The following is a 26,829-nucleotide window of genomic DNA, read 5'->3' on the forward strand; positions in this document are numbered from 1 at the left end:
AAGGCTCAATGGAGCTGTGGCTCTCTGTCAGCCTGGCTACAGTGCTGAAAAGAAATCTTGCATTATTCTTATTCTCATCTATTAATGAAGAGTAGTAGGCTGCTCTCGCTTTACGCAGTGCTTTCTTATATTCATTGAGAGTAATATGCCAAATTAAACGAGATTCTTCAAGTTTAGTGGAACGCCATATCCTTTCAAGTTGTCTCGACTTTTGCTTTATTTTGCGGGTTTAGGCATTATGCCATGGAGCTAATCGATGTTGTTTTGTTTTCTTCTTTTTCAAAGGAGCAACAGAGTCTCATTGTATTCGCAGCGCATCTATAGCACTAACAACATGATCAATTTGGGGTGGTGTACATTTTGTATATGTTTCCTCCCCTACATGCAGACATGCTATCGAGTTAAGTATTGGTGGAATCTCTTCCTTAAATGTGGCTATAGCACTAACAGATAGGTTTCTGCTGCAGGAGCTTTTGACTAATGCTTTGTAGTCTCGTAACAGTACTTCAAAAGTTACTAAGAAATGGTCGGATAAAGCAGGATTATGCGGTTCGACTAATAGTTGCTCAATTTCAATACCATAAATCAGAACAAGGTTGAGAGTGTGATTATAGCAGTGGGTTGGTTTATTTACACTCTGACAGAAACCAACATAATCTATTATAGAGTTAAATGCAACAGTAAGGCTATTTTTATCATCGTCAACATGAATATTAAAGTCACCTACGATAATTACTTTGTCTGTTTTAAGAACCAAAGTTGATAAAAATTCAGAGAATTCTGATAAGAATTCTGAATAAGGACCTGGTGCACGATACACTGTAACAAATAAGATTGGCTGTAAAGTTTTCCAGGTCGGATGCGTAAGACTAAAAACGAGTCTTTCAAAGGAGGTATAATTTAATTTTGGTTTAGTATTGATAAGTAAACTTGAGTCAAAGATTGCTGCAACTCCACCTCCTCGGCCCGTGCCTCGGGCAATATGAGTATTGATATGGCTGGGTGGAGTGGCCTCATTTATGCTGACATATTCCTCATGTCTCAACCAAGTTTCAGTGAGACAGCATATATCAATATTATAATCTGATATTAAATCATTTACCAATATTGCTTTAGATGCTAGAGATCTTATGTTTAAGAGACCACATTTAATCTTCCTGTTTTGTTGCACTGTAGTAGTTGTTACATTTACTTTTATTAGGTTATTATGTATGACACCTCTATTAGGTTTTACCTTAAATTGTCCTTGGGCAGACACACACACCGCTAGTATTGGGTATTTTATTGGGTTCGGGATTCCTATGGGTGACTGCCTAGGAGAGAGCGCAGAGAAGCGTGTAAGACTGCGACTCCGCCTCCTGGTCTCAACTCCACTTTGTCATGGATTAAGTCCACAAAGCCCTGAAATGTTTGCCGAAATGAGATGTGCACCTTTCAAAGTAGGATGAATGCCGTCCCTCTTAATCAGACCAGGTTTTCCCCAGAAGGCTGTCCAATTATTTACGAAGCCCACATTGTTTGCTGGGCACCACCAAGACAACCAGCGCTGAAATGATGACATGCGGCTATACATGTCATCATTGATCAGATTGGGGAGGGGACCAGAGAGGATTACGGTGCCCACATTGTTTTAGCATAACTACACACCGACTCCTGACAGCCTGTCAGTATCTCATGCAGCTCACTGATCCAGTAATGAGTGCCCCGACAGTGAAGAATACATATATTTATAACTAGTGTAGCTTGTTCCAGAGGTAGATAAAATAGCTAATGTGTTAGGTCTAACTCTTGTGTGTTTCGCTCTGCTTACCGGTCCGGCGGGCGGAGCTGCAGGATGTCTGCTTCACACACACGCTGCATACCGCTATTTTACTGTCTTTTTCGGACACCTTCAAATAATGCCAGACCGGTGAAGCCATTTTGGCGAGCTTGTTCTGCCGCGCACAGAGAAAAGTGTCATGTATTTTACGTCATGTGATCGGCTCTCGCGATCGGCATGTTTAGAGAGCACCGATCGATCGGTAGAGAGTGAGTATCTGGCCATCTGGAGGACCGGGAGGGTGTGTGTATGTGTGGCACGAGCGAGCGAGAGAGATACCTTACATGTATTGTTGTTAGCATCTGGTGCTAGCTAGCTGCGCTAACGGATATAAGGAGCTGTTTAAATGAAAACAGAGGAGCGACATTTTGCCGACAACTGCGCCGAGCACTTGACTTGATGCAGGAAGCCAGACAGCGGGACATTGTAGGAGAAGTCAGCACACTCAGCACGGATAGTGCGCGCAACATGATTGCAGCGTCCAGGCAGCTCCCGTTCGAGCATATGCCTTGAGTTGCACATAGCTCCAACGATCCATCACAGTGTCTCTACACACACACACAAACACACACACACACGCACGCACGTAGGCACACACACACACACACACACACACGCACGCACTGTATTGTATTATTGTATGAGAGAGGTTCCAGGTTGAATTGAGGCGAATAGTTGTAATGTTCAGAGGTTGTTGTGTTTAATATTCATGAGGATATTTGTCATTGTTCAAATGATAATAAACATTTGCATAAAGCATATTTTTCCACTCATATGTTGATAAGAGTATTATATTATAAGAGTATGCGTGGGCCGCTAGTGTCTGTTGATCTCCAGATTAACAGCAGCATGAGAATAACCTGCCGAAAGTGCCGATGCTCCATGGCGGAGGCTCCGGTAGAAATTGCCAGGATTTGCGTTTTTACCCCCTTAATGTCTGACCAATGGTTGAACAGCATTTCTGTGCACATGACTTGTGTTTAAAGTTTATAGTCCGTTAGAGTTTTGCCCGTGTGAACGCAAACCGAACCTTCTGAAAAATGAAACAATGCAACAAACTGTGGTCTGGTGCGCACCAGAGAAGCGGACTATTAGGTGTGAATGCATCCTAAGATACTATCATTTAACTTTCCCCTGTGCCCCTTCTCAAAGGAAGTGACATCCTAGACCTTTATTGAGATTGGCTGTATCACGTTTTGGACAAGTCCATCTTGATGATGCCTTCACTGTGTGCTGCAATCCATAATGTCTCAGAACGCTAAACATATTGCTGTCATCTAATGGCAAACATGTATCCAATAACTTTAGTGTTTCCTGTTAATATCACAGTGATGAAGCATGTTTGGAGATCTTATTTAGACCAGGCAATGTAGATACATGAACAAAGTTGCCGTATGAACAAATAAAAAAATACTGGTAATAATCTGTTTTCAAAAGTAGGGGCTTAGCTTTATACACAACATCCTGCATCAGCACAGGTCTTTCAGATCTCAATACAAATATTCATGGTATATCAAATTGTCTAATTGGTGAAATAACCTCATGGTAAAGCTTATCCTGTGTGAATTACATACTTGTCTCAAGTACTTAGTAAATATATGAATAAAGGGAAATATATATTTTGATGATATATATCACTCTGTTTGAAGATCACTGAGGCCTTTAGTTTCCACTTAGCTCCACATGGCTTACACAGATAGTAGCCCCCCCCCCATCACTAGTCCTGATGATGCTGCATGCCCCAGTCCCTCTCATGTCTCTAACACTGGTTCCTCTCTTCTGTGTCTCTCTCCTCCCTTCATACCTTTTTGCATGTGATGTGTCTGCTGTGACTGAACAAGGGTCTAATGCCACGAGCAGGGGAACAGGTAAGTTTAGGACCATGTGACATTAGAAGGATGAAGTAAAGACTCTAGCTACTCTGCATCAGTCAAAGACCAAATTAACACGCTGCTTTTGCTGAGACATTGCTCAAATGTGTCTGGCTGGTGGGTGTACGTGCAGAGCTGTGTGAACAGGTAGCATGTGAGTTATATCAGGGGCTCAGCTCGAAGGTCCCTTTCTTAATGCTTTCCCACCCTGGTTGGATTACCTGAACTCTTCACACCATGAAATACAAGAGTAACGATTTGTCACATAAGAGTCTGAACGTTTACATTTAATACTCCCCAAAGAAAGTGGAGAAAGGTTTATTGACTTCACAGCAGAGTACATGAGGAGATTCTCAAAGAGTACTTCAAACGAATAGAGTTATATATTGAGATAAATAAATGTTACTGGTGCGTTTCACCATTACTACATCTCAGCTCTCTGTCTAAGTTAATAACTATAAGCAGCCAGCTGGAAGAGAAAAGATTGATATTGGCCCCAAGATGGAAATGACACGTAAGACACATTTTACAGTAGGATGCGATATCTCCCGCTTGACTTCAGGAATTGCAAAAGTGTGTCAACAGAGACGGCCAACATGCAGTAAATCTGTCAGTGTCAGCAACAAAGGAACATACCAGTCTAAATCAGGGGTGTCAAACTCAATTTCATCACGGGCCACATCAGCATTATGGTTGCACTCAAAGGGCCGGTTGTAACTTTAAGACTATATATAAATATTTTATATATTTAAAATAATGTATTATATTACTTTATTGCCTCTGCATTGGATTATTATCGGATAGGGTAAAAGCTTCATAGATAACTATGTCTGAAAGAAGAAGTCTAGGGCAAATAAGTGCAAGTCTCTTCAGTGAGAATGTCACAAAATTATTTTAAAAGAAAAGCCAAATTCTGAAAAAAAGTTACAGTTAAATAAAAAATCTAATGTAAGATGCATTGTGGGACATGTAGTTTATGGACATCGTGCATCTGTAAATCGGCCTGTAACCGTATAATAATAAACATATTACATTCTTTCAGAGCCACATGAAATGAAGTCGCGGGCCGGATTTGGCCCCCGGGCCTTGAGTTTGACACCCCTGAATGATCATTTTATTCACATAAATGTAATGAGCTCCATCCATGAAGAGTATTTCATGTCTGCTATGTTTTTGATAGGTTCATTTTGAGTTTATCAATGAACATGAACTAAGATATGGAACTTATTTGAAGTCAGATACACATCTGCTAGCAAGTAAATCACTTGAAGTGCTGAGGAGCAAATATGTGTTGTAGTTTGTTCTTCTGCACACATAGATGGACGCACATGGTGCTAACCAATGGTTACACACTGCTCCACTGATCAACAGGTCAGGACATGACACATGCAGCAATCAACAAAGTATAAGGGAGGAAGAGACAGCTGATACACACGTGTAAAGCCTTAGAGATGGGCCTGCCACGTTCACACACGTGTGTGTCACAAACACTGACACGTTAAGTACAATACAACTGTTTAGGGTATCTTTAGCACTAGCTAGACATGCTCTCTGCCAAAGTTTCAACATGTTGAGCAGTTTGTTTTTAGCAGCACCTATAAAGGTTTTTCTTTCAAACAATGACATGAACACCCCTCAACAGGACGGTGATGGTGGCCTGTGTCTGCTGGTAATACAGAGGCTTCATGTCTGCCATGCAGGATGATGTGTCTTCACTTTGTTCGACTGCCCCCAAGTGTGAAAACAAACAAACCATTTTGAATGCACCTTATTAAAAGAAGGTGTCTCGCGTTTCACCTCAACATGTGCTGAATGCGTTTCAACCCTCTTCCAAACGGGCTCTGCACAGTTGTTAAAGTAATCATAAGTCTACCAATCAACTGAATACAAGCCAGAAACATCACATGTCTTCCCATCAAAAGCTTGATTTGGATGTGCAGCACTGAGTGTGCAGCCAAAGGGAAACGCTCAGCACATTCTGTGTCATGTTACTACGACAAGTGTGCTTATAAACCAAGCACCTTAAATAGTGTTGGTGAGGCAACATCAAAAGGAGTTATGGTCTCGGCCTGAGAGAACACAAATAGGAACCTGACAAGCAGACAATGGAGTGGTGGCTTTGTGGATAGCTTTGAGACCCACAGCCAAAAGCATCTATTGGTTTACTTTTTACCTCGGCAGGGAACTATTTGTAACGATCAGGTCCTATTTGTGGTTAGTCTCTCGAGTAGTGGCTGGGGCCGAGCGGGTGAAGACACATTATACATTATACACAGCAGGCATGTCTGTAAATCATCGAGAGGAAGCATCTTCCCCAGGAAAGGAAGAGGAGTGGAACAGGGACAAAGAGAATAAGGAAAAACAAGATTTCCAGAACATTGCAAACCAATCTGTCATGTGTCTGCCGCCCTGGGTTCTGTGGGAAGGCGTTAGAGGCCGGAGGCTGGCAGAACATACACAGACAGAAAGGATGGTCCTGCAGAAGAACCACAGCAGTGCACACTCCACTCGATAGGCTAGAGTCCACAGAGTTTGGTCTGCTTTTCATTCCACAGGATATGCATGGTTGTGTGCGTGCTCCGAGAGGGGCACGGTTTGAGTTGTGATTCTAACTTTGCCTTGTTACCAAAGTAATACAATCTCTTCACACGTATACGTGTAGATCTGCACTCGTCTAATCTACTAAAACCAAGATGTACTCAGATGATATGATCCCTCTCTTTCATCATTACTTGTTTGCCAGCTCCTGTTGTGAGCACCTACATGTTGAGTACCCCAAAGTGTTATGTTAGAAATGTATAGTAGGGATATTTGAGGATGCTGAGTCCATTTCTGACATTTTCAGGATCAGAAATGTCAGGTTTAACTAGAGAATGTCCGTATCTGTCCTCCCAGTGCACTGACTTTGATAAATGTGTGGGTCTATTTTGAAGGTGTAGGGGTTAAATGGTGACGCAGCTAAACTTCCAGCACTTCCTATCTCCCACCATCATGCAAATCAATTTAACTGGCAAACGTTTCAGTGTGACCAGAGCTTTACATATGCACGTCCACCACCTTTGACTGCATGTTGGTACATTGCACAGAATCTCAAGAACCTCTACTACAACTATTCACCTGCTTTAAATGACTGCACCGATATGTTGCATTTAGCTGATAATATACGTCTTTCTTCCTCTCTTTCTATCTGTCTATAGGGAGCACCGGGGGAGCCAGGTCTCTCCATCATTGGACCGAGAGGACCTCCTGTAAGTGTCTTCACCTCTCCCTACACATAATAAAGCTCTTTTGTTCAATCAGAGCTGCCGGCCTGCATGCTAAGCTTTTTATTAGCTAGTAGCTACCATTCGATAGACCTCTGCTTAACACATCGTGTTCTTAAACAAAAGACTTCTCGCTTACGTTGATGAAAGTAGACGTTTGGAGGGACGTGCTCTTTCCAGGCTCGTGGGGTACTGGCTCGAGTTTATGTTAGCTGAGCCAAGCATGAGAATGCACCACAAACGATAGAATAATGATATATAATTACAGTCTGCGTGGATGCAGCAGCATTGTTCAAGGTGCTGTGATTTGGCCACACTTTGGATCATTAGTCATGCTTGCTTTATCAGGGAAGAAAGCAAGACATGTGATCCTGCTCCGACTGGGGTCAATGCAAGTTATTCAGACACTAGGCCGTAATAGATTATACTGACATGACCCACATTCTCTTTATATGAGGCCCATTACATACATTCTTCAGGTGAAAAGTAGAATAATATGCCTTGGAAAAAGAGATGGCCCAAGGGTCCAGCCAACTTAAGTGGAACACACATCTGCTCTTCTAATTGATGGTTCCTAGAATCCATAGCTGAGTGCCCACTCCTCCGTGATGGTAATAGGCGTCTATAATGAATACCAGGCTGTGGGGGAAGTTCTCTGCAGGCGTTGCGAAGTCCTGAAGCCAGAGGGCCAGCCAGTCAGAAACACTTAGAAGCTGGTCTCCACAGCAGGTGAGACTGACACGAGAGACTACAGACCTGACCTCAGTTGGAACAAGGGACTCAATTCAAGAGAGAAGTGAAGGGAAATGAGAGGGAGTGACAGCTGGCCAGCTTAGTGCCTTGGCTTCTTCTCCTCCCTGTCATGTCAGCGGGTTAGATGATCAGTGGAGATGCTTTCCCACCGACAGCGGACCACGGGCTGCACAGCCCTTTTGTAGTGACATGCAATTGATGCATCATAGCAAATCACTTCTTAAATGCATTGGAGGACAAAACATTTTAAAGAAAATATTTTCCGTGTTTCCATGTTTGGACAACTTAACTTAAGGTCTAATGGTCTTCTTCTAAAAACAGAAACCAACTCAGGAGGTCCCTCAAATGTTCTTTCAGGAGGATAACTCAATATTGTAGAGCTCTCAGCAGCACATCACGCGCTTCATCAGGCGACGCACCGGCGGATTGAGGTGGAGTGAAAGAGGTCATACTAGATCTTTGGAAAAGTACTTTGACAAAAATAGTATCTAAACCACAAGGTTGTTGGAACTTCGCCCCTGCGAAACGTAACCATGGTTGACCATGGTCACCATGGTATTCCATTGCCAACCATGGTAATACCATGGTTGACCACAAAATACCATGATGGTCACAGTACCATGGGGAAGAAACCATGGTCAACCATGGTCAGCCTGGTCACAATGTCATCTCCAGAAACCATGGTCAGCCATTTGAATATTTGAACCATGGTCTCAAGAAACCATGGTCTACAGAAACCATGGTCGACAATCATTCTAATGAGGCTCATGCAGGCACCGTCACCTGATGGATGTATATAAAATAGTCTTTACATTTTCACCAACTGTTTAATGAGCATTTAATGAGTGTGTGTGCAACTATAGAGTGACAGTGTACTGTAGATGAAATTAAGTGCAATTAACATGATCTATACAAATATTTTAAAATTAAATGCTTGAAACTATTGAAAAGCTTGTATTAATTTATATTATTTCCAGTCTGGTGGACCATGGTTTATGTCCATGGTACTGGTGGACCATGGTTTATGTCCATGGTACTGGTGGACCATGGTTTATGTCCATGGTACTGGTAGACCATGGTTTATGTCCATGGTACTGGTGGACCATGATTTATGTCCATGGTACTGGTAGACCATGATTTATGTCCATGGTTTATTGTGACCATGGTTTATATCAGTGCTCTACCATGGTTGACTATGGTGCCATATCCCAACCATGGTCTACCATGGTCAACCATGGTTAAATGAACCATGGTAGACCATTGTAGACCATGGTAGACCATGGTCTACAATGGTTAATTTCGCAGGAGCGCTCACAAGACTTTAAAACGTTTCTGTTTCTTTGTCAAATTATAAAATCTTGGAATGCAAATCCTAAACATAATGCTCCCCATTCAAAGCTCTATCTAACCAACTACATCTGTGTCATTAGTCACTTGCACCTCTTTATATTGTCACCATTCCTTCTCTCCAGGATAATATATGTCTTGTTATGTTTGAAAGGGCAGGTTATCAAAGCCATGCTGATCAAAGGATGCTGGCTAATTGAAGTGGACAGTCACTCGTGACGTCAGATTTTCAGAAGAACAACAAACACATGACTGACTTTCTGTTTCTCTTCAGGGACAACCTGGAACCAGAGGATTTCCAGGGTTTCCAGTAAGTCATACCATCTTCAGTCAGGCTGACACTTTTATAAATTAAACACATTGATCATTTGTGTCAAATATGGACATTTCTGATATCATTGATTGGGACGAGATCCGGCGATCCTTCGGTTCCAAGTCCCTACAGACTGAGCCTCTGCCACAACTAGCATCAGCTATACACGTAGCTTCCATCCAGCAGCTGCAGCACTGAGGGCTGCTGAACTGCTCTCAAGTCAGTTGGGGGGTGAAGAGAACTTTACTTTGTTACACCAACTTTCAGCTGATACGTCTGAGTCCTGTGCAAGGCCTCTGCTGGGCGACGATGTATAGAACACCTGAATCAGGACTAATGCTAACCAAATGTCACTTTACTGCCAACATTATGTATGAATCATTATCACTCGACCTCTGCACTTTACCTTTATTGCTATGTATTTAGCACTTAAACTGTTTTCTAACTAATGTATAATGGGTCCAGCTGTTGGTGCAGTCATTTGTGATGAACTCTAACATTTGCCACTCTTCTTTTATCCCAGGGTCCAATTGGGTTGGATGGCAAGCCTGTGAGTGTTCCGCAGTTCCTGTCATAAAGTGAAATAACTGAGTAATTGAGTGTTTCTTTAGGAGCAATGACCAATCATAGGGTCACGATAATGAGCATAATTAGGATAATAATAATGATGGTCATTACCGTAATAAAACCAAGTGTCATTAGTGTTATTATAGGGCGGGGTTAACCATGCTCTGGATATCTAAGAACTGCAAGAAAGTGAGTTTGCATTGGTTCCGTCACTCCACCACCTGCTGACCACTTTAATGTTCACACAGGGGCGGCACGGAGCGAAGGGAGACCTGGTAAGCATTCCTTACATTTTTCAACATCACAGTTTCAATATAATACCATTACCACCAGCCACGCACTCATTTGAGCCAAGAACACCCTGATCATAGATGTGCGGGCATGTTGAGTGACATGTTCACACATTTACAACATGTAAAGCACTTGTTTTGCTGCTCAGTTTAACCTTAGCGTTGTGTTCATGTTGAGCCCACGCAGTTCTAAGACAGACAGAGTGGTGCCTGATGTATGCACACAGTGCCGGGCTAGCAGTGGACGGTCACATGGGAGCTGTCATCAAGCTGTGGCTTAAATCAGTGTTAGTAGGCCCAAGTCTGACTACCTGCAAAGGGCACTAAGGGACTGCTCTGTGTTCCACTGGGACACATGTGATGCCCCCTCACTATAACAGTCTGTATCCTAAAGGTCATAGTATGAGCATCGTGTTGCTGGTGAGACAGGTTAGGTTTCTGAAGTCATTCAGTTTAGATCCATGTTGGAAAGACGTCTTACTCTGGCTGGCTCTCAGCTATTACAGAGATAAAGCAAGTGTTTATAAGATAAGATAGGATAGGAAGGATAGGATAGGAAGGATAGGATAAGATAGGATAAGATAGGATAAGATAGGATAGGATAATACTTTATTGATCCCAATTTGGGAAATGTTTGCGTTGCAGCAGCATAAGAATACGTGGCATTGTACAATAACAATGATTGTATGAGCTTCCACGGGGTGTTATGGGGTTTATGTTCAGGTTCAGGTTCAGTGCAGGAAGGCTGTCCTATTAAAGTTGAAAATGAATATGTGGAGGTTGGAGTTTGTGTTCTATCTTAATTGAACCACACTCCTGAGCCATCTAACCTTAACGATGGAGTGTGTTTGCCATAACTGTGCTGCTAACCTACGAAAGGTAGCATGTGCAGGTATGGTAAAGAAGAAGAAGAGAAAACAGTCATGTGTGTCCTCTCTCCGACTGCTGGAGTCCATCTGGACATGCGACCCGCCCATTTAGATCATTCTCTGGATAATGTGTGGCTTTAGTTTAGATGTGCAGTTTGAAACAGCTCTGGACTTCACTGACGGTGTGGGTCATCTCAGTGTTGTCCCGCTGATGCTAACGCTCTGGCTTGTATCATGCCCGCTGCTCATTGCAGTAGCTTCTCCAAAGCCTCTGTTTGAACACCATTACTCTCGCTCAGACGGGGGTTTGTTTTCTGAAGCAGGGGGACAGCTCCAAGGAACTCAATGCCAGGACAAACGCCAACACTTCCAGGAGGCCAAGTGGGGTTGGATACTGTTGGAACATGTTTAATGTTGATTAATGAGCCCATAATGGCTCCTGTTTCTCAGTCTCCTTCCTGACAAGTCTTAAAACGGGCTCTGAGGGCTTGCCTGCTAAATGTAGAGATGCTGTTGCCTTCAGTGGCTCTGGAGCTTAGGGCCAGGGGTCCCCAGCATGGGGGGCACTGGATGTGTTCTGCCGGCCCTCTGCCTGGGCTCATTAATCACCCAGACGCTGGGCTCTGACAGCTACTTACAACCCGGGCACACCCAAGGGCCTGCTGGGAAGTCAAACTCAGTGCCTTCGCCCGTAACAACTAATTGGAAGAGACTACTGAGCAGCTTGTTCAGCAGACAGATTGATGCCTCGACATATTTACTCATTCCATTCGTGTTCGTTGGAGGGATCGTGGTCAGTCATGTATGTTTTCTTGTGGAGCTGAAGATCTACGCTTTAATCACATGAAAGACTGAGTGTGTTGCTCTTGTCTTGCAGGGTCAGCGTGGCGTTAAAGGACTCCAGGTACGTTTCTGAAGTCTGGTATCAGGTCTGACATATAAGCTGCTAATCTTTGCAGCTAACTGCTAAACCTCTCACTGATCTCACTCACCTGTGTTGTTTCTGTTTCTAGGGGGAGCCAGGACTCAAGGGGCAAAAGGTGAGTTCAACAAGTATTCAGAATACTTACTGATTGTGAAAGAGTTACTGCAGAAAATCAGCAGTGCACTTCTGTCAGGTTGGGAGACTCAAGAGAGAAGGTTACAACACGTCTAAAGAAGCAGAAGATAACTGTCAGAGCGTAGTTTTGGAAAAGTGACCAAACCCTACACTTCTCTGATATACACGTGTACTCTTCAAAGGGAAGTCTCCTCTGATTGACCTCTTTCTGTTCTTTCCAGGGTGTATGTGGAGACTACACACACCGGGTATGAAAACATACTCACAAACATGTTTTACACATTCATTGTTTCACAGAAAAGTGTTTATGTTAAAGATGAGATATGATGTTTGGTTGCCTAGACTACAATGTACAGTATATGTTTAAATGATGCCGCAAAGTGAACCTGTGTTGTTGTCCGTCCTACAGCGAGCAGCACACCTCTCTCACAGGTCAGCGTGTGTACGGTCATAATGTTGGAGCAGGGTAGGAAAGTGAAGCTGGAAGAGGAGAGCAAGTCCTCCAGAAGCCGGACAGACTAGTAGCGGTGATGGGGAGCACATGCTGAGCAGGGTCTCTGTGGTTTGGCTAGTTGAGAGAAAACAAGGCAAACCGGCAGCCTGCTGCAGCGCTGTGATAAGAGCCTGTGCGGTGCCAACAATAAGAGTCTCCTGGGTGAAGGGGGATTTCTCAGATAGCAAAGTCCATTTCCAGCGTAATTAAACCCTTCAGTTATTAAACTGCTCCTGCTAACATGATCAAAGATGTTTGTTTGGCATGCCTTGCCATTGCCTTGACTTTTGCTACCTTGAAGTAAAAACAGTTGTATGTGTTGCGATATACGTCTCTGAGCAGTGCATTATTCAGCCTTTAGTCTAAGAATGGGGAGCTCAGTGGAAGAAGAGAGTGGTTTGGGTTTGATAGCTCTGGCATGAAAGGAGCCCGGCCCACTTCTAACAAGCTGTTTGTCTGTCATTCAGGTTTCAGAACCCCTGCAGCGGGCTGTACAGGGGGTCCATTCCAAGTGTCTGCTCACACTTCAGGCTTCAATCCTGTAGTGAGACCCTATGGAGGGGGGGTGGGGTGGATACTGTAAGGGACCGCATAGTGTTCAGTGTTTGGAACGTGTTAGGACAGAGCCGGCAAGATCAGCACATGTTTCTTTTGTGTAAAATAATGTTAAATAAAGTCATTTAATGACATTATGAACGTAATATACTTATTTGCCCTCTTTTCTCAGAGTACAAATATTGATATCAATCTCACGTCTGTGCGAGTACAAAACTGCATTCAAGATATGGTTGGACTTGAAGTGGTGAGATAGCCTGGCCTGAAGAGAGAAGCAGCAGGTATGAAGCTGTTCAGGTTCTTATACACAGAGCCAGGTTGGCCTCGTCCAGCATCTACCGGAAACACTCAGCAGAGTATTCATTCATTTGAGCTGTGCTTTAAACTGACATATTCTCCAAGTCTTCCTGAGACATGACTCACTGTGTGTGTGGTTGGATGGCTTCGTGCCATGTGACCTGCCCTGACTGAGATACTGTGTGCAGGGCCTGTTTGTGCAGGAGCTGCCTCTGAAAACCCTGGCTGCCTTGCGCTCCAGTCAGGCTCTGATGTTGAAGGTTTGTGGGTGCCATCAACACCCAGATAGATAACCCTCAGCAGGGGTGTCGCCAAGTTGTGCCGCAAAGAGAGCCAGCGCCCTAGAGCCAAGGCCCCCCCCTCCCACCCTGCTCTCCACCCAAAGGGAGACCAAATATCAATGAGGGTGCTACTGATTTTGTTTAACTGTCATTAAAAAAAGTTCTATTTGTAATATGAAGCATAGGGATACTAATAATAAAGACATATGTTTTCCATGTTTGTGCAGATGTGTGACAAACATAAATGCACATGGTCTGCATGGAAAATAAAGGTGACAGTTACATTTGAATTCAATTCCATGTTCGTAATGCTAATGGAATGCCAGTTACATTTATGTTGCTTTGTTATTATCACCCAACACATTCTGATACAGAGTTAACAATACAGACCAACACCAACACTGAACATGAGCATTGACAGATGGCACATGACACTCGGGATGGTAACAGCCCTTTGTGTCCACCCAGATCATAATACATTATAACTATTTTCACTATTTGAAGTCAGGAAATAAAAAGGCTTAGGAGTTTACACAAAACATATATTTTGTAAAGGACTCTTACAATTATTTGAATTTTCTCACACTCAACAAATTAATCTAATTATAAAAAACACAGTTGGACAAAATCATTGAAATATCAATCTAGGATATCGCCCTCTTATTGGCAGCTGTTGACTTCTTAACATTGAACCCGGTGTGGTGGAGATCTGGAATGGTGAGGGACAAAGCAGCACACTTGCCTACTTGCTACATTTATCCCCTACTTATTTGCACTAATAACATTCTGTATATATTTCCATTTAATTGGTACTCTTCTTATTTTTGGCCTTACTCTAATATACTGGAAAATAGTTTGACAGACCACACAATATAAATAAGTATGTTCCAAAATAATGCTGGGTTAACCATGTAATAATATGGAATAGTCCTGAATACTTCTTTTGTGGTTAAGGTATTGGCTAAAGGTAGTCTTCCTTTAAAGATGCTGCATAATAAAACAATTTGGAAATATGTACACTGTAAAAAGTAGGCAAGTTTCTATTTTGTGTCAGCGGGGAAATGTAGCGATCATACCTGTACTGTCCTGTCCTAAACGTGTATCTGACCATGCTGGTCGTCTCAACAGAAGCGGCGTATTGTACAGCCCTGTGTGGGACAGTTGGCCACAGTAAGTCTGGATGTGTCTCTGTACTGCTGTCCTCTCTTTGTGGCTCCGCTGCGCCCACCTCTGCTCCGCTGCACTCTGAGGGCATGGCCACGGTGAAGGGGACATTGATGCACATTATCCTGAGTTGGGGATGCTTAATGATTTGCAACCATCACTCTGTCAGTACCTCAGAGACGAGAAACATAAAGAAGCATCCCAGTGTATCAACCATCCCCTTTGCCCCCCCAGGCCCATAGTTTGCTGTGCCGGTGCATTTTGTTGTTTCTTTCTTCTACCAGGTTTCCTTTTGTTTTATCCTTTGCCCTTCCATTTACTTACTTTCCACTCTGATGTTCTATTTCTCTTTTTCCTCCATATCCCTCCCCCTTCTTCTTCATTCTCCTTTCCTTTCTCTCTCCTCCTGGTGACCTTTGCCCTGTGACCTTTTTTCGGCAGATGTTGCCCATCAGCGTGCGCAACATGCCCTCAATAAGCCCTCTAATCCTAAAACGCCTCAAGGTACAATTCTCTCTGCCCCTTACTTGCCCCCTCTCTGCCCGCCCTGTGGATGCCACCCGCCATCATCCGTCGCAACCCCCCCCTCCTCCGTCGTCATGCTGTAATTAACCTCCTCTGGCTGCTACTGCTTCATAATGTTTAGTCTTATTCAAGGTTCTGTCAAAGATGCTTGACCAGAAATCAAACAAAAATGCTGTTGCTGCACTGGTTTTACAAATTGTTATATTTATTTACGGCTTTTGCCAACGTTAAATACAAATGATTCTGGTTAAAACTATTCAGTGTGGTTTTAAGTGGAGTTAGCCAATGGCAACATACAAAAACAGAAAAGTACCCTTACTTTTTGCCAAATGTCTTCCTGTATGGCAATGAATGTTGGCAATGAATTTAAATGGTAATAACCAATTAGAAATGAAAAGACACAGAATATATCTCTACATTTCCCAGAAATAAAAATAAGCAACCTAAATATGTTGTAAGGTGTAAATAATAAAACATATTGTTTTTCTTTGGATACAATAAAGTATATCATAAGTTATGACATTACAATACAAGATCATACTGTGTGTGAAGGAGCCTTATTTGGTACTCTGGCACAGGTTGGCCCCTTGTTAGGACATGATATAGTCATATATTGAAAAAAAAGATTTTCTGATATACCGTATAAAGTTCATATAGACTCCCTATAGTAAATCAGATACAAGCCAGTCACTGTAGACCATCTGACATAGTGGGAAGAGAATAGAGTTATGGCTGGATTTGATGTTCTTTCCTGTGATGAAATTGTGCGGAACAGCACATGTTATGATCAGCTATTGGCAGCTGGGACCTGCCCATAACAGTGTGTGTAATCCTGAGAGCAGCCTAACATGTCCAGAGACAGACATCATATCATGACAGTTGTCTGCAGGAATGATCAAATGTGGATGTTATGCTTATGGATATGTTCTCCATTATCTGAGAATAGAGGCTTGGCAGCACTCTGGTTCTGAGCTACTGTACATGTGGGTTCTCCTACCATAACACAGTGATTGCTTAGTGACTGAAGTGAGGCCAGCGCTTTGTGTAAGGAACTTCTCTAAGTTGAACCACATGTGCAAATAAATCGTGTACTGTGTACATGCCCTGCAGACCTGTTGCCCTCTATGATAATGCGTATTTCCATATGTGTACAGTATATTATCTGTAAAATATTGACCTGTAGCGATCAACAAATTGATTTTATGAGGTGAAAAAATCATCGGCGGAAATTATTTTCTTTTTAACCCCCCAAAAACATATCTAATCTTGGAAAAGCACCTTTGACACTACTGGGGGAAAATCTGCAATCGAGTAACATTGATTGTATTAGGCTGGTCAAGAAGAAAGAGAATCACATCAATGTCATGGATTATATTTCCCATTATATTGCTCTACAAACAAAGGTACTTCTAGAGAAGAACACTCAATGCGCTCACTAGATTTATTAGTGGAACGTGGTTGAACTTGCTCAGGTGTCACCAAGTAACTGAGTGACACACTTTGGTAACATGTCAACTCCGGCAGTGGCTCAGTCAGGGGCTTGGACCGGGAGCTGTAGAGTCGCTGGTTCAAGTCCCCGACCAGACCTAAAGATAGAGTGTGGACTGGTACTTGGAGAGGTCCCAGTTCACCTCCTGGGCCCTGCTGTGGTGCCCTTGAGCAAGGCACCGGACAACCCCCTCATTGCTCCCCGGACGCTGTACAATAGCTGCCCAATACTAAGACAAGGGCCTTCAATGTCTTTACACTAATGCAGATTCTGTTACGAATATGAGAAAGGAACTGGTAGCAAACATTGATAAATATGATCCAGATATTATAGCTATTAGTGAAGCACTTCCAAAAAACCCACAAGTACCAATCCAGTTATGTGAATTGAACATCAGTGGATATGACATTTTCAACAATCTAGATGAGGGTAGAAGAGGTGTCTGTATCTACACGAAATCCTACCTCAGAGCAGTACCTAAGAACTTGAAGGGCTGTACATCTACAGAATCTGTGTGGTGTGAAATACAACTCCGCAATACGGACCGTCTTCTGGTTGGATGTGTCTACCGGTCACCAAACTGTCAAGATATTGGCAACTCTGAAACTTAACTATCCTGAAATTGGTTGGCAACCCATACGGGCACCAGAGAGTGAAAACCATGTTCCTTGAATGCTTGAGAGACTGCTACGTATTTCAACATGTAACAAAACCAACTCATGCAAGAGGAAACCAAACCCCACACGTGCTTGACCTAATTATCACAAATGAGGAGGGAATGGTTGAGGATCTAAGCCATGAAGGACCACTAGGAAAAAGTCACCATGAATGCCTGTCTTTCAAATTTCTATGCTACCATGAGATATGCGATAATCCAAACCGCAAGTTCATCCTTGATAAAAGAAATTATGAAGGCCTGAAACAGGAAATGATTGGGACAGAACAAGTCAGCTTCAGCACAGTGGGAGGCCATGGAAGAAAACATCCTAACAAGTTGCAAGAGGCACGGTCATCGGAAAAAAGTAAGAAAAATCGCTCTACTCCGGAATGGATAAATGATAGAATCAAACATCAAATCAAATCAAAAAGTGCAGCTTACACCTTACAAATATTATCTGGTACAGAGAGTGACCGTTGTTCCTATGCAAAATTGTGCAACCAAGTTAAATGGGAGCGTCGGAAAGTTAAAAGAGAGCATGAAAGACAAATTGCAAAGGAAGCCAAAGAGAATCCGAAAGCTTTTTATAAATATCCCAGAAGCAAGCTAAAAGTCAATGCCACAGTCGGAGATCTGAAAAAGGCTAAGGGCAGCCTGGCTCAAAATGACAAGGACAAAGCCAATACACTAAATTACTTCTTTGCTAGTGTGTTCACAAAGGAGGATACCTCATCAATATCAGACTTCCAGGACAGACCATTTAATATTACACTAAATAAATTGGACTTCACATCTAAGGACATCCATAAAAAACTATCGAACTTAGATGCCTCAAAAGCATCAGGACCGGATCTATCCCAGGATTCTCAAAGAACTGTGTGACGAACTAGATAAACCCTTACTTACTATATTTAAAAAAAAATCGCTTGATGAAGGTGTGGTACCACAGCCTTGGAAGGATGGTCATGTAACTCCTATATTCAAAAAAGGTGACCGAAGCAATCCTGGAAACTATAGGCCTGTCAGCCTTACAGCAGTAGTATGCAAACTCCTTGAATCCTTGGTGCGTGATGCCGTCATAGAACATCTTGACTCAAACAACCTATTATCAGACCGCCAACACGGCTTCGTCCAGGGCAGACCCTGTTCAACCCAACTCCTGGCCTGCCTTGACATATGGTCTCGTACCCTTGACGAAAGAGGAAGTCTCGATGCCATTTATTTGGATTTCCAGAAAGCATTTGATACTGTACCTCACAAAAGATTACTGAAGAAGCTCTATGGGTATGGTATCCGTGGAGACATACTCACCTGGATCTCAGACTTTCTCAAAAACAGGCGACAGAGAGTCTTTGTTAACGGGAAACCATCTGGATGGTGCCCAGTTCTCAGTGGAATTCCACAAGGTAGTGTCCTGGGTCCTGCACTGTTTGTCCTCTATATCAACAACCTACCCGATAATGTGAGCTCCATGGTCCAGATGTTTGCAGATGATACCAAAGTCTTCAAGGAAATTAAGTGTAAAGAGGATGCAGAAAAACTCCAGTCAGATCTCAGAGAAATGCAAAGATGGTCCGAGTGTTGGCAGCTCAAATTCAATGGAGCAAAGTGCAAAGTAATGCACTTAGGTTTTCTGAATTGAAAATATGACTATAATATGGGTGATAATTCAAACACTATAAACCTATCCGAGACTCAGAATGAAAAGGACCTCGGTGTGAATGTTGACAATACCCTGACATTTAGTGACCATATCCGTCGGGCAAGTAACAAAGCGAATGGTATCCTAGCAATGATCATACACTTATTTGGACTCTGACGTAGTACGCAGTTTATACATCTCTCTTGTATGGCCACTCCTCGAGTATGGGAATGTCGCTTGGTCCCCCATATACAAAAAGGATGCTGAGCTCATCGAGAAAATACAGAGAAGGGCAACGAAGCTGGTTCCAGAACTAAAGGACCTACCATATCAAGAACGACTGCAAAGTCTTAAAATCCCGAGTATGTATTATAGAAGGGCGAGGGGAGATATGATCGAAGTTTTCAAATATCTCCACAACATCTACAAAACATCATGCCCACTACAACGGGATTATAACAACAGGACTCGTGGACACTGCCTCAAGTTGAAGAAACAGTACTCAAGACTGGCTATCCGCCGCAACTTTTTCAGCCTGCGTGTGGTTGACTTGTGGAATGATCTGCCAGAAAGCGTTGTCACATCCAAGACAGTTAACTGTCTCAAATCCCGCCTCGACCACTACTGGTCAAACATCACCTTCACTTTGGACTATGTGACTGTTGCCAGCATCCATGGTAAATAAAGAATCAGTGATCTACTTATTTATTTATGAGCGACTAAAAGGCTTTAGGCCTATTACAGCCGTATCCTATTGATTGAATACTGCTGTACTCCTGGTACTAGGATGGGTTAAAAGCAGAGAACAAATTCCACTGTGTGTGCTGTGCATGTGTGACCATTAAAGAGGGTTTCATCCCTCCCAATTACAAAACTCATGCCCGAATGTCCTCCTTGATCTTGATCCTCTCTCTGGTCAGTGATAGTGACCACTACCTCAGGGTCTACGCCTATGTAAAGGGCCTGGACATTAGTTACAACAACGACTAGGAAGAGGTCAAAGTTATCAACCAGGAGTCCTTAGCTGATGCTGCTGCTGGTTTCAGTCTCATATTTTAGACACCTCATTTCTACCCTACTTAGAAAGCCCCCAATGTCCTGACACCTGAGCAAGCTTCTGTCCCTGGTGTCCTTTGAAGCCTTAAGGCAGAAGCCTTTGAAAAGAGTCAACCTTGAGTTTGGAATATTTGATCACAGATTCCTGTTACAAAGGTCAAGAATGAATATTCTTGTGCAGCATTTTAAGCGACGCTTGCCTTGCCCCCCCGCTAACCTTTCTCTCTGCAAGCCCCGCTGCATTTATTTGTGGTGTTGTGTGAGGTTGTTGTGTTGGCATGACAAGTATGGCAAGGTGTGTTCCAGCACGGCAGGTTGTAACTCAAGGTCTCCCAGCAGGGCGGGCTTGGAGCGCAGGGACCCCCAGGACCTCCAGGACCCCCCGGAACTCCAGGGACACCGGGCCTTAATGGAGCCTCTGGCCCAGCAGTGAGTTCATTTTTGTTACTCTGACACTAGCAAAGGTATAAAAAGGCAATTTTTAAGAAACAGAATAGTGCAACTAAAAAACACTTCATCAAATAAATAGGTAGAACAAGTCAAGATAGCACACTCTAGGAAGAAACACTGGGAATTAGCTGAGACTCAAAACATACGAGACAAACTGGCACAGACAGAATATTTTGAGAGGAAAGATGATTAGGGACAGGTGACTGATCGGGCGGAGTAGATAATCACCAAGCTGGTAATGCATGAGGACAGGAAGGGGAGTATTTAGACATGGGGTGGATGTGACCCATCATGGAACTGCATTGGTAGTTTTGTTGAAAAGGACTAATTCCCGTCTGCTCTTCTGTGCAGGGTAAGCCTGGTGAGCCGGGCAAACCTGGAAAAGACCCGAGGGTCAGCTTCGCTTCAGTGAGTCCTCCACATTTATTTTCCACATTGTTCACATAACTGAAACTGTGTTGGTGTGACATTAAACTTATTTATTTCCACATTGTTTCTGCAGCTTTTACCAGGACTGAAGGTAAACATATTTCTCTTCTTGACCAAACAGCAAAATTACATTTCTGAAAAACATAATTAGCATCACTGTGAGATCCCATGATGTCTTAGACAAACACACTGAGGCCCAAACAAAACAAGCCATAGAACCAGGACCAGGTCTCTGTGCAGCTGCACACATATCAGACCAGCCCCAGCTTCACAACAGAAACCTTTGGATTGGATGTTTTTTTAACTCCACGTGATGACTTTATCGTCCGTATTACTTGGAAGGAACTGTAGATTGTGAGGTCGAATAGATGGTCAGAGACTTATTAATGCTCCTCAACAGGCTGAGTCTCATCAGCTTTAGCATGAGCAGTAACAGCTGATCACAAAGGCATTCTCTGGAAGTGTTTCCTTGTACGATGTGAGGGTCTAAGGATAGAGGGTGTCGTTTTTCTCATACTGATATTCTGAACAATCTGTGCTGTTGTATTTGCTGTAAAGTGTCTCTACTGTAGGCAGGGACGTGCACAGACATTTGGAGGGGCTATTGCTCTAAACTAGAAAAAGGGCCCTGCCCCCCCCCCCCCCGCCCAGAAAAAAACACCTTTAGAATTTTTTTCTAAATGAAATCCAGGGAAATGTTTTGTTTTGCGGTCCATATCTCATTAAAATATCTAATGTTACTAACTATTAAAGAAAAAATGGGGACAATTCTGTTTTAATATAGGCTAGTTTGACCATTGTAACTTCTGTGCAGACATACTGATAAAATAGGGCTTCTAAGTAATTTTCTTAAATAAACTCACTAATTAATTAAACTAGTTCAATACGCATTATTCTTATTCTTATCATTCTTTATGAGCGCAGTAATGGTAAGGTATCTAATTACTTATTTAGGATTCCATAACTTAATAACAGAGATGGTCAAACTAAAGTAGAGACATGGCAGAAATCCTACAATGAAGCGGGACAGTGAAGAGTTCTCTGTGAGAGGGCGATCAAGAAAAGAGAGAGAGCGCCCCCGTTGAGGGAGTTTACGGAGCAGATGAAAAGACACAGAAAGACAGAAGCACAATAACAAGTATAACCTATTTAGATTGTTTTGGTGTAAATAACCGACGGTGTCAAGAGGAAGTAAAGTGCCCTGGTGTGTCCCCTATACTCTAACTGCCATGAGAAAACTCAAAATCAATTTAAGCATATTTAAAAACGGGGACATTTCCGGGGACAGATTGACCCGGGGATTTGCCACCAAAGCCAGGTGGGCATTTGGTATGATCACCATAGCCATATGAGGCCGGAGGGCTGTCCTTTGCTTTCAGCTGTCAGATTGTAAACAAAGTCACGTGACTGGGGACAGGTGACAGCGCTGACAAGGTGAGACGCTACAATACTAATTGTGGGCTTATCATGTTTATTCGGCCACAACAGAAAAAACATAAACCTCTCACTCTCTCCAGAGGGGCAGGTCAGCCAAAAATGACAAAAGGGCCGTTGCCCGGGCAACATTAGCCCGTGCCTGTGCACGTCCCCGACTGTAGGCTATTTTTATTATATGTACAGCACCTTGGCTCGACCAACAATCGTTTATAAATGTGCTATATAAATAAAACTTAATTTGATTTGATCCGAGAAAGACATGATTTTAAATCCTTAAAAACAAGCCTCAGCCAGCTGCATTTCTGTTCATATTTATTTACACTCTTGTTACTCTCCAGGGTGAACCGGGAGTGCCAGGACAAAAGGTGAGCTATCTTCTGTGCTTAACTTTTAAAAATAAATACGGTCAGTAGAATCCAGGATGGGTGATTGGGTGGAAATATGAGAACACACTCCATCACGTAATTAATAGATTTGTAATCACAAAAGTCAAGCAAAAAACATGTGTTTCCCTCAGTAACGGTGGTTCTTCATATACCATGTGTTTAAAGGCAGCTGCAAGGATACATGCAGATGATAAAGGAAGGTGTAACCATCTGTAAGCTGCTATATTAACGAGATAAATACGTACAATATAAAAGTTCATAGAGGGTCTTGAAAGCACCTCAGAGGGAAATGGTCCACACACCATGTTTGTTATTCGTCAACTTCCTGTCAATCAGTGTCTGATATTTGTCTTTGTGTCCCTCCCCAGGGGGATCGAGGGAACGCTGGCCCAGCGGGTTCTGACGGCTCAAAGGTATTCCACTCTGCCTGTATATAACTTTTTACATTTAATTGCAGCATTTTTGTTTGTCATTCAACGGTTAATGACAACAATAAGTTTAAAACAAACTTAAGCATATGCTTAAGATCTACTTAACATGTATGCACATTGAAATGAATCATGGATTATTGTGGGGAGGCTGTGGCTTGGGAAGTGTGCTGGACTTCGAATCAGGGGGTAACACGTTTGAGTCCCACTGCAGTCGGCATGTCGTTGTGTCCCTGAGACCCTTCACCCTAAATGGCTCCTGAGGGGATTGTCCACAGTACTGAGTATGTAAGTCGCTTTGGATAGAAGCGTCTAACAAGTGAATGTCATGTGATGTAATCAGGCCTCTCCTCCATTCTGGCCGTGAAGGGATCCTTTTCTAATGCACTTGCACCGTGAGAAGCTCTGGAGAAACTGCAGTAAGGAAGACATGATTAAAACATGTCAAGTCACCCTGACTTGAAAATGTAATTGTGCACTATGTCAGCTATCCGTAGATTTGATAACGATATATTTTGATTAGAGGTGTCAATCAATTGAAACATGTTATTGCGTTCATCACAATAATAAAATGTGATTAATCATGAGCAATAACAGTTTAAAATCGTACCCACTTTCCGTCTACCGTGCCATGTCTCCATGCTATCGAGAAGTATCATTTGAGACATTGTCATAACTGATGTGTATGTTCATCTTGACTGGAACAGGGTGTGTCATATTAAAGGACTGGACCTTTGGACTGTCTGACTCTAATATCAGCCTGAGCTCTAAAAGTGAAGGCTGTGGATGTTGTCCCCCATCTTGTCCAAGTTAGCACCACAGTCATTATTAATGAAGCTGGTTTTGAAGTTGTGTGTAATAAAAATATTACAGCCCTGACCTCACAAAATGATGCAGGTACCATCTGCTGCCACATTTATGGTTTTGGCATTTATTTAATGGGATACATTTGTTCGATTATTGAATGTTAGTCTCCTAAGTACTGACAGGAACAACAGCGCGTATGCACACGCACACTTACGCACACACTGTGTCGATGGCAGACACAGTGTCTAAATAGTCTAATCTTGCTTTGAAGCTGTGAGTGATGCTTCACTCCACCTGCCTTACCGTCTCATAATGTCTTGGCACACTTCTGTTAGAGGACACAAACAACAACTAACAAGTACATGTGCACAGCCAACGCTTTGAAATCCAAGCCTTTACATGGTTACACATAACAAATGTCTTCATGTTTAAACTCTCATCAAATCTTTACCAAGAGAGGTTTGCGGTAACAAAAACTTTATTTTATGACTTTTTTTATGTTAAAGGTGGGGTAGGTAAGTTTGAGAAACCGGCTCGAGATACACGTTTTGTTATATTCCATGGAATGCTCTTTACATCCCGATAGCAATGAATATCTTGAGTCCTTTGACAACAAATCTATAAAAAACATCACCTGTGGAAGCCGTAGTACTGTAAAAAGCACGACCAATCATCTGAGCCGGCCCGGCTAAAGTAACTGGATGGCCTACCTGCCTGTCAGCCTTCCATCTGTGCACAAACTTATCTCGTGCCCTCATTGGTCATGTGGGCGTTCGTGTGTGTTGGAGGAGGGGCTCTGGAAGGAAGTGGCAGATTTTTTCCGGCTGTGTATTTTCAAATTCGAGCGCACTCGAGCTGGTTTCTCCAACTTACCTACCCCACCTTTAAGACAATGTGAAATCGCAAGTAATCTTGCTGTCTCACTCAGAACTTAAGGGAGAAGTGGGCCCTGACACAGCATGCAGCCGCTGATTTACATCCAGCAGACACATTCATTTGGAGTTGTGTTGCTGGCCAACTCAGTTTCTCCCTGTGTCTGTAGTTGTATCAGTGCTAAAAGAGTCATGTATGACCTCGTCATTGTGTATGTTACTCAATCTTTATTGTACCATTGTTACTTGACTTTCTCTTTTTTGGTTTTCCCCTAAGGATATTACCTTGTAACTGGTACTTTCTTTAGTACCACCTCAGTCAAGGTTCCCAGCGAGCTGAGGCAATACTAAAATGTGACATAAGAACTTGGTCAGTACTTCCAGCACAAACCTGCCTTTAGACTACCGTAAATAGTGATCACATTTTATTTTTCACTCAACCCAGATTGTATAAAAAAAATTACAGCGATCTAAAATATGTATAAACCACGCCTTTCAATTTAGGAAGTGCAGATGTTCCTCTTTTTGGTTGCCAATGAAAGGCTTCAGTGAGATTCCCTACACACAGCATAGGGTTCAAATCAATATGATATATTGCAAATAACCAATAATAGAGATTTGCAGATTCAAATAAAAATGTAGCTTTTATGCCAAACAACACATAATGTCTGCAACTGAGATATATTTTATATAAACTATCAGTGGCGTTTCTATATGTACAAAAGTGGTGGGGCACAACAAACTTAGATGTCTATACAGTATATAAGCTTCTGCAGTGAGGTTCATGGCTGCTGAGGCACTGGCACTGACTCTTCAGGTTTACAAATATTATATTTTGACCTAAATCAAAATATAATATTATTTTCAAAAGCTTTTTTTGTCTGATGCTTCGATTCATTTTAAACAGACAGTTCAACAAAAGGATACCCAAAAAAATCTAATTTTATCATTTAAATATTGAATTGTTCTCTCTTAGTAAGATCCCATTTTCAATACAATTGTGGTCTTACCTTGACTTGAAGATGAAGTCCATTTGCCTATCCTTCTGGACAAAAATCTCTATTACTTTTTTGTAAAAGTCCTCCTTATCTTCTTGTAGTTTCAAAAGTCTATCATAAATCTAAATGATGGATTTATGATTCGAAAATGATAAAAGTAGGGTAGACATGTGGATATTATCCGGTTGAATAAAAGGTGCATTTATCTAATAGGTACGTTTCCCACAGATCTTATTTTGAGCTATTTTCTAAAATCCTATGGAGAAATCTCGTTGCTTACTTCCTGGTTTTAGGACGCGTCTCTCTCCTCCTCTTCACACACCACACTTTTCGCGGCACACATACTTACAGCCAATCAGCTCTGAATTATGTGAGATGATGACGTATGGTGGGGATGGCAGCTCAATGCCCCTATGGTCATTATTTATTGCCACACACATTAAATAGGAAAATACTCTGAGCATGCGCAGTGTAGTTTTTACAGTCACCGTTCACTTAGACAGTGAGAGGGAGGGGCAGGATCGGGTTTTGTCCCACATGGCTCTAAACAGCTCAATAGGCACACACTGTAGACACTAATTAGAAGAACTCATACTAAAACAGCAATGTACAGACGAATCAGATGATTAAACATGATATATATTTTAATTTATTTTTTGCATTTTGTTGTAATCATTATTTTAATACTTTCTGCTGACACTAGTGAACAG

The 26,829-nt window shown here is 42.4% G+C and overlaps 1 protein-coding gene across 1 annotated transcript in view; it reads left to right on the plus strand.

The window, feature by feature from the left end:
* col13a1 (collagen, type XIII, alpha 1) overlaps window positions 1-26,829 on the plus strand; it is a 102,752-nt gene that overhangs the window by 16,781 nt on the left and 59,142 nt on the right. The window contains exons 3-17 of the mRNA XM_071205674.1: window positions 3,661-3,687; window positions 6,888-6,938; window positions 9,328-9,363; window positions 9,890-9,916; window positions 10,182-10,208; window positions 11,970-11,996; window positions 12,106-12,132; window positions 12,374-12,400; window positions 13,686-13,757; window positions 15,384-15,446; window positions 20,652-20,741; window positions 21,114-21,170; window positions 21,265-21,282; window positions 22,967-22,993; window positions 23,383-23,427. Coding sequence (XP_071061775.1) covers window positions 3,661-3,687; window positions 6,888-6,938; window positions 9,328-9,363; window positions 9,890-9,916; window positions 10,182-10,208; window positions 11,970-11,996; window positions 12,106-12,132; window positions 12,374-12,400; window positions 13,686-13,757; window positions 15,384-15,446; window positions 20,652-20,741; window positions 21,114-21,170; window positions 21,265-21,282; window positions 22,967-22,993; window positions 23,383-23,427 — 621 coding nt within the window. The remainder of the gene's footprint in view (window positions 1-3,660; window positions 3,688-6,887; window positions 6,939-9,327; window positions 9,364-9,889; window positions 9,917-10,181; window positions 10,209-11,969; window positions 11,997-12,105; window positions 12,133-12,373; window positions 12,401-13,685; window positions 13,758-15,383; window positions 15,447-20,651; window positions 20,742-21,113; window positions 21,171-21,264; window positions 21,283-22,966; window positions 22,994-23,382; window positions 23,428-26,829) is intronic.

The sequence above is a fragment of the Pseudochaenichthys georgianus genome, chromosome 15, assembly GCF_902827115.2.
Source record: "Pseudochaenichthys georgianus chromosome 15, fPseGeo1.2, whole genome shotgun sequence".
Classification (NCBI taxonomy): Eukaryota; Metazoa; Chordata; class Actinopteri; order Perciformes; family Channichthyidae; genus Pseudochaenichthys; species Pseudochaenichthys georgianus.